This window comes from Schistocerca nitens, chromosome 8, assembly GCF_023898315.1.
Source record: "Schistocerca nitens isolate TAMUIC-IGC-003100 chromosome 8, iqSchNite1.1, whole genome shotgun sequence".
Classification (NCBI taxonomy): Eukaryota; Metazoa; Arthropoda; class Insecta; order Orthoptera; family Acrididae; genus Schistocerca; species Schistocerca nitens.
The window spans coordinates 26,586,736-26,600,168 of NC_064621.1; the positions used below are offsets into that span (position 1 = coordinate 26,586,736).

The following is a 13,433-nucleotide window of genomic DNA, read 5'->3' on the forward strand; positions in this document are numbered from 1 at the left end:
AGAAGCTTTCGAAATGTGGTGCTACAGAAGAATGCTGAAGATAAGGTGGGTAGATCACGTAACTAATGAGGAGGTATTGAATAGGATTGGGGAGAAGAGAAGTTTGTGGCACAACTTGACTAGAAGAAGGGATCGGTTGGTAGGACATGTTTTGAGGCATCAAGGGATCACAAATTTAGCATTGGAGGGCAGCGTGGAGGGTAAAAATCATAGAGGGAGACCAAGAGATCAATACACTAAGCAGATTCAGAAAGATGTAGGTAGCAGTAGGTACTGGGAGATGAAGAAGCTTGCACAGGATAGAGTAGCATGGAGAGCTGCATCAAACCAGTCTCAGGACTGAAGACCACAACAACAACAATGCACTTTTCTTCCAGAAGTCAAACTACGTTTTTCATGCTGCTATTAGTGGGCAATCATCATTGGGTAAATATTGACAGCAGATAATGAGACAAGAGGCACATTATCAAAATATTATTGCTGTTGTGCCACTGGGGTGTCTTCCTGATAGTAGCCAACATTTACAAAATAATTTGACTGGGTATTTCTTCTCTGATGGTGGATAGCTGTGACAGCTACAGGCTTCTGGCTTCTTGTGAGGAGGTTCCAAGGAGAATGAACATTGCTAGACCACATTTGTCAACATCATATGGCTTCTGGCATGATGGTTTGGGATGTGATTAGGTGCACAACAGAATCATTTCTGGTTCACATAACTGGTAATTTGGACAGTGGCCATTGCATGTCCGTGTTAAGTCTGGCGGCTGGGGCCCATCTTCAGCATCTGTATAACATTATGTTTAAACAAGGTAAAGCAAGGCCCATGTTTCCCTGACTTACTGTGATACAAAGGGAATTCCACTGTTGTCGTGGCTGGTGTGTTCTCCAGATCTCTCACCTAGTGAAAACTTCAGGTAATAAGTTCCCAGAAGACTGGCATGCCACCACTCGCCAGCCACTACAATTGATGAATTTTGGCACAGAGCTTAAGCAGCATGGACTAACGTACCTATCTCTCTCATCCAAACTCAACTTGGGTTGATGACCAGAAGGTTTAGAGCTGTTGTTGCTGCCTGAGGTGGCACCATGTGTACACCCAAACCAACTAAAAGTTTAACAATTTGTTCTTCATAATGTACTGTATATGCATAGTAAACTTCTTTTATTTGCTACCCTTCTTGGTGTCACAATTTTAAAGGCCAGCAGAGAATATACACTGGTACCCAGAATACATTGTTGGATATCAGTGTTACTTTGTACAATACTCACCATGAATGGGTATGTAAATGGTGAGAATTGCAATTGCTCTGTGACTGGTAGCACAGCCACCAGAGTGCATTAGTTGTTTTTGTGTTGTTATCAATCCTGATAGGATACATAAGGGGTGTGAACAGCATCAGATGTTAAGTTGAGTGATCACTATGAAGGACATGTAGATGTCATGTGTTCAAGTGAGACAGCATTATCAGCACCTTACAAAGGGGCCTCATTGGACGTCTCCATTTGTACAGTTGGTTGAATCATGAAATATCCAGATTTGTTGAGAATTTAGATGTGACAGAAGGCCCATATTTCACTGCCTAGGAGTGTTTGAGCAGGCATACTCATTGTCAAGCTTCCAGCCAATTACTTCAGGCCACCAAAATGGAGAATTGCCATATTGTGCACCAAGCACATCCTAACTCATTGACATCTGTGTTAGCCATCTGGGAACAAGTAATTGACTCCCTGCAACATTCTGTGTCATCCTACACCATTGGTCTGAGACTAGTAGCATGCAGACCAGGGAATCACTGTCCTATGTGTTGGCTGCCAGTAATGCCAGGACACAAACACCTGTTTGAATTGGTGCCATAACTGGGAAGCACGGACTGCCGATGAATGGCATTACATTGTCTTCAGCGATACGTCACAATTCTCTACTGACCCGGATGACCATCATTGCTGAGTATAGTGGTGACTTGGGGAGAGGTTCCATTGTTGCGGGAAGGCACAATGGTGGTACTCCTGGTGTCTTGGTGAGCACATACATTGTGATATGACTTCAGGTCATAGCTTGGAATTCTGATGACACAATGGCATGTCAAAGACATCCCTGTGTGTTACCTCTTGTGTGACAGTACTGTGGCACTATTTTCAACAGGACAGTCCTTGTCCACACTTGGTATGAGTCTATATGAACTGTCTGCATAGTGTTAAGGTACTCTCATGGCCAGCAAGATCCCAGATCTTTCCCCAATGAACACGTGTGGAATCAGCCGGCGGGTCAACTCCATTCCAGTCCAGTATATCAAGGACCATTTACAACAGCTGTGTACCAGCTTGCCTCACGAGAGGATACAGTGGCTTAATGACACCCCTCTCAACTGAAACAGTGTGTGCATCCAGGCCACACGTTGTGTAATACATCATACTCATAAGTGAACTGATACTGTCACATTCTTTGCAAATTTGACTTGATTTTGTAATCACTGTTATAACATGAAGTTTTATTTTGTTTCCTCTTCCCTTATTGGTGCTTCACTTTTTAGTCAGGCAGTGTTTTTATAAAATCATGCACTTAACTTATGGGAACAATTTCTTAACAGAGGAGATGGAGTTTGATGCAATCACACTAGACTCATTACGAGCTGAGAAAGTCTACCAGAAGTCTGCACGACGGCAGCAGAAGGAGCTGGAGGCATTGCATAGGCGGCAGCACCGGGACAGCCTCGCTGCCCAGAGTGAACAGTGTGCTGCCATTGAGGAGCTCACAAAGGGCCGCAGGTGAGTTGCATACCAGTCTACATATACATACAAACTCTGCAGACCACCATGAAATGCATCGCACAGAGTACATCTCATTTTGACGGGTGTTAGAGATTCTTCCTGTTCCATTCACATATGAAATGTGCGAAGTATGACTACTTAAATTCCTCTTCGTATACTACAGTTAATCTAATTTTGCCTTGTGGTCCCTAGCAAAATGTATGAGGCTATAATACATTCCTAGATTCCTCACATAATAATTTGTAAGTTGGCTTTTACAGGGTAACTGCCATCTATCTTAAAGGGTTTGCCAGATCGTTTTTTCAGCATAGATTATTTTGAAATTTCCCTTCCAATCCCAGTTTGTACAAGATTCATTGTCACAGCTTTTTTCACCATACCTGTGGCAATGCTACTCATTGCTGTTCTCTCCCTGTCTTGTTGTTTGTGTATTGTAAAAGAAAAATAAACATCCCCTTTCACTAAAAAGTGATCTGATCTACAGGATGCTCCTCTTTGCACTCTAACATACTTCAAACCATCTGATACAGGTGTTTTTCTTTGTCGTAATATAGTCAGTTACTGACTGAAGTTTACTGTGGGCTGAGTCCAAGTACGTATGTGTAAGATTTAAACAGTGTACCAGACTGTAAGTTGAACTTGGATCCTTTGCATTTTGTGGGCAAGTGCTCTAGCAACTGATCTACCCAAGTGTGACTCGTCGCCCATTCTCACAGATTTACTTTTGGCAGCTTCCGAACTTCATTTGTCTTTCTTCCAGTTGTGCCAGTTTTGCAACCTATACAGGAGATATTCTGTGAATTTGGAAGTAAATCTGTGAGGGTGGGTCATGAGTCATGCTTGGCTGGCTTGAGTGGTGAAGCGCTAGCCTGCAAAATGCAAAGGGCCCAGGTTTGAGCCCCAGTCTTGGACAAAGTTTTAATTTGACAGGAAGTTTCAAATCTTTGCACACTCTACTGCAAAATGAACATTCATTTTGGATATTTGCTATTTTATGTGCAGAGAAAACCATTCTACGATTTTTAAGTCATACTGGTGACTCACATCTATTAATCAGACTACATTATCATTTACTGTGTCCTTCACAAAAGGTCCAGCTGTTTCGTTTGCCCTGTTTCTACCAGTACAACCACAAAAATCGTCCATGAGTATGACATCATTATAAAACAAGGGTGCCTGTCTATCAAAAAACTCTTCTTTTTCTGCATATGCTGTTGCATCTGTTGGTGCGTACATACCAGTTATATAAACATTTTACACTCCTATAAATCTTACCAACTTGCAGGGGCATTTCATGAGCAACCTCACAACTATAAGCATTCTTTATGAACTTAGTGTACAGAGCTGTGGACACTACAGCATTTGCTTTTTATCCTTACTGACTCCATTAAAAATGTTTGTAACCCCCTTCCTTCAATTACCTCTTCTCTCTTTGCATTCCACTAAAAACCTTAATACCCATCTTATATTCTCTTTCTTCTATGCATTTGAAGACTTCATGATGCCTCATATGTTCCATAAACCTTGTAATAATTTTCCACGTCTACACATACATAGTTACTCTGCTGACTGCAGTGAAATGCATGGAAGTGAACTTAGCATGGTGCCTTGTGTTAGGGGTCATTACCATTCCACTCATGTGTGCAGTGCAGGAATAATGATCACTTAAAAACTTCTTTGAGCACTGTAATTGGTCTAATCCTGTCTCCACAGTCCATGCAGGAGTGATATGCAGGGGGTAAGCCTGTTCCTAGGTTTCTCATTTGAAGCTGCTCTTTGAAACTTTGTAGGAAGCATCCGCAGTATAAGTATCTACCACATCAATTCTGCAGCGTTTATGTGACAGTTTCCTAAATCTGTTACCATTGATCCTTCCATTATTTGTATATCTTCATTACCCCTGTTAGTCTTATTTGGTACTTCTCCAGCACTGTAGGTTGGCTTGCATGAGTGTTTAGTAAGCAATCTCCTTTATAAACTGATTACATTTCCCTAGAGCCCACCAATGAGCTCAAGTCTACAGCCTGATGTAGCTGTGTCTGAGCCTATGTGATCATATCTTTTAATAGCTGTTTCACCTACAATAAGGCTCAAAAGTATTTTGACAACATAAAATTTGTTATTATTTCTCTTAAAATAAAACGCTATTGGACAGTGTCTTGAGTATAGTGAAGAGCAGTATAACTATGACTATTTGAAGGTGTCAGATTGTGACTCACTTGTTTACACTTTGTGCTACTGGATGAATCTGACTTTCAGTGAGCTGAAAAGTATTTTGACATGCAATTTGATCCATGAATTCATGACTGTTACTTGCTTCTTAGTTCTAATTTATACTGATATTTACTTACAGTGATTATTTCAATAATCCAAAATGTAAGGAATATTCCAATGGCTTTAGAAACGCCATGGTAAATGCACTAAAGCAAGGACTGAAACAAACCAAAGTTGCTCATATTTTTAAAGTGTCTAATCAGCTCATTAGCACATGGAAAAAAATTGTACAATAAACAAAAGACTGTCAAAGATAAGCCTCGCAGTGGACATCTAACAAAAGGTCTCCTAAAGTTGATCATATCATTAAAAAGTTATCAACAAGTGATGTTTACAAGTCAGCTCTAATAATACAAGAGAACTGAAAGAAAAATATAACGTCAACATTTGCATTTCCACTGTCAAACAATGCTTGAAACTTTCCAAAGTACATGGACAAAAACTAATGAAAAAGCCTTTAGTATCTACAAAAAACAGGAAGGCCCGACTTGCGTTCATAAAACGGCACAGATCATGGACAAGTTCAGACTGGTCTAAAATTCTGTGGAGTAACAAGGGCAAACTTCATTTAATGTCATCTGATGGTATCAAATATTTTCAACATCATGTAAATAGACGATATGACTTTTGGTACCAGATTCCCATGGTCAAATATGGAGGTGGCATTGTGATGGTTTGGAGATGTTTTTCACGCTCTGGAGTTGGACCGTTAGTTCGAATTGAAGGTAATATGGATCCGTTTGTGTATGAAAAAGTATTGAAGACTCAAATACTACCATACACTAAATACCACACACCAGCTGGATGGTATTTTCAACAAGATAACCATCATAAGCTCATGTCCAAGCATATTAGTAATTTTTCAAAACACAAAAAAAATCAAGGTTTTGGAGAGGCCAAGTCAAAGTCTGGATTTGAATCCTATAGAATATCAGAGGGAGGAGTTGGACTGCAGTATAAGAATAAAAAATTATTCAAGCAAAGATGCTTTTTTTGAAGCTCTCAAAAATGAGTAGGATAAAATTATGATTGATCGATTCCAAAAGCTGGTCGACTCAGTGCTGGCAAGATGTGAAGCTGTCGTAAAGCCAAGAGATATCCCACTAAATATTGATTTTCTTATTACAGTAGATGATAATTAATTGTTAAAAATGCTTTTTTCAACAGTGTCAAAATACTTTTGCTCCACCATTGTCCTCGTAAAACTATTACACTCTATTATGTTGTGAACAGCGGCTACTTTTTCACTATTCTGTAGAACACTGAATATCCATCAGTGAAATAAACTATTGATTTCCATGTTTCATATTTGTTTTTAATTAATCCAATTAATATGTTTGTCAAAATACTTTTGAGCACTACTGCAGGTACTTAATATTGCAGATACAGGATACCTCTGTTTTCCTTTTATGACATGCACAATTTTGCATTTCTGAACATTTGCGTCATTGGCAAAAATGTATATCTGCAAGGTAATTATGGTATTACATGAAGAACAAGGGTCCCAGCACAGTGCCCTACGACATGCATGAAGTTACTTCTACACCTGTTGATGAGTCTCCAGCCATGATAACTTGCTGCAGCCTTCCTAACAAGAAATCTTCACTTCCATAAGAAATTTTGCTTGATGCTCCATATGATGAAGATTTGGTCAGTAAGCATTTTGTGTGGTACTATTTCAAATGCTTTTCAGAAGTCAGTAAAAAATGCATATATCCTATTACCCTGATCCGTGGATTGCTAGATGTCATGTGAGAAATGTACAAATAGGATTTCACATGATGGATGTTTTTGGAATACATACTGATTAGCATGGAGGAGGTCATTCTGTTAGGTATACCCCATTATTCAGCTTTCAGTATACTCTAAGATTATGCAACAGATGGATGTCCTAGATAATCTTCATTTATTGTGATCGCTTCTCAGCTTTGGTTAATGATAACTAGATATCAATGTCTATGAGTTTTATTTGTACACCACAGCACTGAAGATAATCACTATGTGATTGAAAATCGATTTTGCCATTAATAAAACATCAATATTATGGCCAACGCTGACCTTCCTTTTAATTTAGTCTTTCACCTTCCTCATTTTGGTAGCCCCAACCCTCTGGTCCAAGCACACTTTCGCAGCCTTGTCTTTTTCTTCCAACGTGTGTGTTTAAATCCCCAATTAGTCTCATTTCTTCCTTCCCACCTGCCTCTGCATTTCCTCTTCAAACTCTTGCTTCTCTTCAGAAGTGCAACCCACCTGCGGTGCATACACTTTTATTACTTCTATGGGCGTCCCCTTGAATGATATTTTGGTCTTCATCATCCTATCACTTATTCTCTTCACTTCCTCTTTTAATCCATCTCTTACTACTATTCCGACTCCATTTCTCCTTCCCTCCTCATTTCCACTCCAGTATAGTCAGTAGCCTTTCCTCAGTTCTCTCCTTTCTTCTCCTTTCCATCTCATTTCAGCTAACCCCAATAGGTCTAACTTCCTTCTTTCCATGATGTCTACCAACTGCTCCACCTTTCCAGTCAACATTTGTATATTTAATGTTCCAAATCTTAGTCCTTGTTTATAGCCAGTTTGTCATCAATTAAATCCTTCCTGAGGCGTCCTTTCTGAGGCCTATTCTATTTTTGAAAGCAGAAATCATAATCCACTACTGGCTTGCTGGGCCTATAGTAGCTCCACCAGAGCCTCATTAGCCAGCACTTTTCAGGCTTCCTGTAGGACCTTCATAGCTACCGTAGGGGTCCCGGGGCGCACACAGTCCCCACTGTACCTCGCTCCTAGAGGCAATTCCCTGCTTGTACCTAAGTTCCCTAAACATACTGTAATCATTGGAGGAGACTTTAATCATCTAACATCAACTGGGAAAATTACAGTTTTGTTAATGAGGGGACATGACAAAAAATACTGTGAAACATTACCAAATGTCGTCTCTGAAAACTACCTGGAATCGATGGTTTGGAACCGCACTTGTGATGGAAATATATTAGGGCAGTTATAGCAACAATGAATACAAAAATGCAAAGGGCCATTAAAACAAGCAGAAAGATTTATACATTCAGCAAACTAGACAAAGAAGCAATAGTGTCATATCCCAAAGAGGAACTTGAAATTTTACCTCAGGATGGGATCATGTAGAGGAACTGTGGCTCAAGTTTAAAATAATAGTTGACCATGCACTGGATAGATATGTACTGAGTAAAGCACTTCATGATGGGAGAGGTCTTCCATGGTATACAATCACTGTAAAGAAACATCTATAGAAACAAAGACTACTGCATAATAGGTGCAAAACAGAGCATGGGAGTATAGATAGAGGGATGCTGAACGAAACACATTTGGCTATCAAGAGAGCTGTGTGTGACATCTTCAGTGACTTCTGTACAGCAGAATAAGAGGTCTGTTCAAAAAATTCTGAAACATTTGTAATTTTGCACGAATGATGTGTTGGAGCAAAATGTGATTGGCATTCCTACACACACCTGTGTTTAATGTGTAACTGCTGGAAGTTTCATTGTCGTATGTCTGTTATTGTTCAGTGCTGTATAGAGTAGAACATTGTGTCATACAATTTGCGAATTTCAAGATAGTAGAGTTAGAGGAGCATTGCATCTGCATTAAATATTAGATGAAATTTGAGAAAACCTTTCCAGAGACACACCAAATGATACATACCAAATGATGCAGGAAGCCTATTGTGGTGAGTGCTTAAGCTGTACTGTGTGTTACAAATGGTTCACATGGTTTAAAAATGGCCGGACAGAAGTTAAAGGTGACCTCCGTACAGGATGCCCTTCGACATCTACTAATGACGCTCATGTCAAGAATGTCAGTGAAATTGTACGTACCATTCGAAGACTAGTCCAAGAGATTACAGAAGAATGTAACATTTCAGTTGGACCATTGGATCATGTCGAATGTCTGACACAGCATCTTGGAATTGTTTTGCTGCCCAGTTTGTCCCAAGACTCATGAGTCAAAACCACAAGCAAAGCCCTTCACCTCACAATCTGTGAAGAGCTTTTGGATCGTGTAAATGAGAATGAGATGGTCTTTGAGAGAATCATAACTGGTGATGAGACCTGGGTCTACAGTTATGATACTGAGACCAAGGTTCAATCTTCACACTGAGTCGGGAAAGGTTCTCCAAGACCAAAAAAAGTTTGTAAGGTCAGGTCAAAATGTCAAAGCCATGCTGATAGCTTTTTTTTTATTACATTGTAGGATTAGTTCATCATGAATTCATGTCACAGGGACAAACTATTAATCTGTGGTCCTATCGGGACGTGTTGCGATGGGTGTGAGAAAATGTGAGAAGGAAACAGCCTGAAAAATGGCACGACAATTTACGACTCTTACATCACAATAATACAACCATGCATTCATCTCTGTTGATGCGTGACTATGCACAAAAAATTAAGTCACTGCACTGCCTCATCATCCGTACTCTCCAGACCTGGCACCTGTCTACTTCTTTTTTTTTATTTACAAAATTGAAAACCCCATTAAAAGGATGAAGACTTGCAACGATAGACAAGATAAAAGAAAATTCACAAATGGCAATTCACGCGATCCAGCAAGAGATGTATCAAGACTGCATCCGGAAGTGGAAATTGCATGGGAAGTGGTGTATCAGTTGTGGAGGAGAGTAGTTTGAAGGAGACCATGCACAACAAGTAAAAGAAAAGTGTAGAAAAATTTTTTGGACAATGTTCTGGATTTTTGTAAACAGACATCATGTTGTGGAAAGATGTTTCATGAAATTCAAAGAATTTCTGGTCTTATATAAAGGATGCTAGTGACACCAGAGTTGGTGTCCACTCACTCATGGATGAGACTGGAGCAGAAATTGAGAGTGGCAAACCAAAATATAAATGCTTAAGTCTGTTCTCAAAGCTAAAGAGTATTGCCCCAGTTTAATTCTTGAATAATTGAAAAGGTGAGTGAAATGGACATTGGCATCAGTGATGAAAAAGCAGCTGAAATCATTAAAACTGAACGAAATTTCTGGGCCCAATGACAGATTTTATCTCCAATTGTGCTAGAGTTAACCCCTCTGTTAACTATGATCTATTACAGATTCTTGAAACAGAAACCCATGCCCAGTTTTTGGAAGAAAGCTTGGGTCACACTTGTCTACAAGAAGAGTAGCTGAAATGATCCACAAACCCACTGTCCAGTATCCCTCACAACCATGTGTTGTACAATCTGCATTATATCCCTAATTATGTTTGTGTATATTGTTGTATGTGTGTGAGGAAATATTGTGCTGAAGGTGCAATTAATCATGAAAGGAAAAAAATTAAACTTTTATAACTTGAAGCTAATAGCGATGCACCAATGTCTAAATTTCTATGTACTGCCTGAGAAAGTTTGTGTCACAGATAAGCAAAAACACTCTTGCTAATGCCTGAAAGGCTCAATTACTAGGGCACAAATTGCTGTTCTTCTTGTACCACCACAGTATTACAGAATATGAGCATATATCATTCAGTCTTCATGAAAAAATGTCTGGCGATAAGATTTTAACCTAGAATGAATATTAAACCTGTAATGGTGAAATCTCTTTTCATCTCGTAGAGCAGAAGCAACTGCTGATATACTTTGATTGCCTGTAAAACTTTTACTGTTCATAAATAGGAAAGGTTGTATAGGATCCTCTGATACTGATTCTGTACAACTTAGTCCGCATTTGGTTATATGAAGTGCAGCTGTTTGCAGATTTCTATTAATAACAGGTGACTTGCATAGGTCCATACATTAATGCTCTTCTATAGCGAGTCCTTCTACAATCACAAAATTTTTACTATAGTCGACCTTGCGGCATGGAGCAACTCTATTTCTTGGAGTAAACGCATCACTCGCTCAGGCGAAATGTGCTGTTGACTTATTTTATCAGTTTTAGCTTTAACAATATGAGACTCATTGACCCATCAGCTGACTGGGGCAGCTTTAAAAAGAGAAACAAATAAAATATCTCAGTCTAGCACAGATTTGGCTGGGATATTATAAATCTTAGGACATATTTTGAGCTCAAATATAATGAGGTATCTTGAATAGAATGAGCTCCACCATGCCAGTCACATAAAACCCAACTTACACTTTCCTCACTTTCATAGTTAAAGCAATGTATCAAGACAGTGAGGTAGATGCAGCATTTCTCGATTTTCAAAAAGCATTTCCCATATTACCATACTTACACTTACTATCAAAAGCATGATTGTATGGGGCATCAAGCAAAATTCGTGACTGTATTGAGGATTTTTGGGTAGGGAGGATGCAGCAACTTATCTTACATGGAGGATAGGATGGGGAAAAAAATGTTCATTTTGTACTACACATCTTTCCGAAGATGTTGAAGGAAATGTAAGATACGTCATTTAAGTGTGCCAAAGTGCAGTGCCACACCTCTTTACGCAGCATTCTTCAATCGTATGTCACTATATTTTGCTCTGTGGAATTCAAAAGCATGTATTTTATAATGGAAGCCATCAAACCTATATTCAGGAGAGTGGGAATTAAAATGTTCTGTGGTGCCTTTCCTGCTCCCAGTTGGCCAGTTTGACATCCTACCCTCCTTATAAATAATCCCACCCAGTATTAATTGTGAGATTTTTTTTTTAACTGGGAGAATAAGAACTCTTCAGAAAATGTACGCTCCTGGTTGCCTGTTAGCTAATAACATTCTCTTTTGTGTGACAAAATTAAATATAGGAAACATAAAACCAGTAAAGACAAAACACAAGCAAGACAGTACCTTTTTTTGTCTGTAATCTTGCCACAGCTTTACATGGCGTGCTTTCCTTTCTGTGAAATAATCTATTACCTCATCAAAGTTTATCAAATGTTTTGTTAAATGAAAAGTCAAAATGTCATTGTCTAACGCTGAAAAAGCCGTTAATATGAATAGTACCCAAGACTGGTGTGGTTTCTGAATTTTGTTATGTCGTTTTCTCACTGTCTATTAGGTAAAACAAAATAGACCTTTCTAATATTGCAGAAGTTGTAACACATTCCATATAAGCAAGACTATTTTGGCACAAATGATCCTTTTTATATACCTCATGTACATAAATAACATGACAGAATACAATTCATGAAGTACCAAAATCAAATGTCTATTAGGCCTTCTACAAGGAAAAAGATTTATGTTAGGAAATAGTTTCACAGTTCATTCATGTGCTCCAGAATCAGGCATGAAATTGAAAAGTAGTAGTACGAACTCTTTATATAAATTTGAAATGGAAATCCTTCCATATAATTTGTGTGATGCCTCCTTTCCTCTCCTTCCTCATTTTAACAATCTTGCCATCACCGATTCTGCAACTATTCCTACCATTGTCAAAACTATTCTTCGGTTAACTTCAAAAAAATGTTCAAATGTGTGTGAAATCTTATAGGACTTAACTGCTAAGGTCATCAGTCCCTAAGCTTACACACTACTTAACCTAAATTATCCTAAGGACAAACACACACACCCATGCCTGAGGGAGGACTCGAACCTCCGCCGGGATCAGCCACACAGTCCATGACTGCAGCACCTTAGACCGCTTGGCTAATCCCGTGCGGCGGTTAACTTCACTAACCCTGCCAGACTCACTGGTTTAGTTATCCTGCATTTATTTTCCAGTTCAGCATTATTCCATGTTTGTACAACTTGTTTTCCACACTGTTCTGAGAACTTAACTAAAGTGTCTGCTTACTGAGGACTGTACAACTGGTCCTTGGTAGTGTAGTGATCTGGCACAAATTTTCTATCAAAATTTCATTTTCTTGGATACACTGAGAAGATAATATGTAATTGTTCTTACTTGTTATTGCTTTTAGTTATTTATTTCCACTCTGGTAGTTTGGATCTATAGATTTTGCTAATAATTATAACAATGCTGATCATTCGCACACCCAGTCAACCACATAAACAAGCAGCAGTTGGCATTCACCCATTGTGGTTTATGCAGCTCAGCTCATATAGGACTGTCCCGTTTTGTCTGCAGAAAATTTTTTTATTTCTAGATGTGACGGGGATTGCCCCGGCAGAGACATCACGCAAATAAACTTAGACTGTGTTCAAAAATGCTCAAAAACCAACAGGGATGCATTTCAAAATCATATGAATAATTTATATCTAAAAACACAGATGATGTGACTTACCGAACGAAAGTGCTGGCAGGTCGACAGACACACAAACATACACATGAAATTCAAGCTTTCGCAACAAACTGTTGCCTCATCAGGAAAGAGGGAAGGAGAGGGAAAGACGAAAGGATGTGGGTTTTAAGGGAGAGGGTAAGGAGTCATTCCAATCCCGGGAGCGGAAAGACTTACCTTAGGGGGAAAAAAGGGGGTATAAAGGGGGTATACACTATACCCCCTTTTTCCCCCTA

The 13,433-nt window shown here is 39.1% G+C and overlaps 1 protein-coding gene across 3 annotated transcripts in view; it reads left to right on the forward strand.

Annotated features, from left to right (window-relative positions):
• The window catches only part of LOC126198524 (1-phosphatidylinositol 4,5-bisphosphate phosphodiesterase-like), a 590,920-nt gene that overhangs the window by 520,369 nt on the left and 57,118 nt on the right, over positions 1-13,433 (forward strand). For all 3 annotated transcript variants that reach the window (XM_049934913.1, XM_049934915.1, XM_049934914.1), the window contains exon 19: positions 2,589-2,766. In XM_049934913.1, coding sequence (XP_049790870.1) covers positions 2,589-2,766 — 178 coding nt within the window. The remainder of the gene's footprint in view (positions 1-2,588; positions 2,767-13,433) is intronic.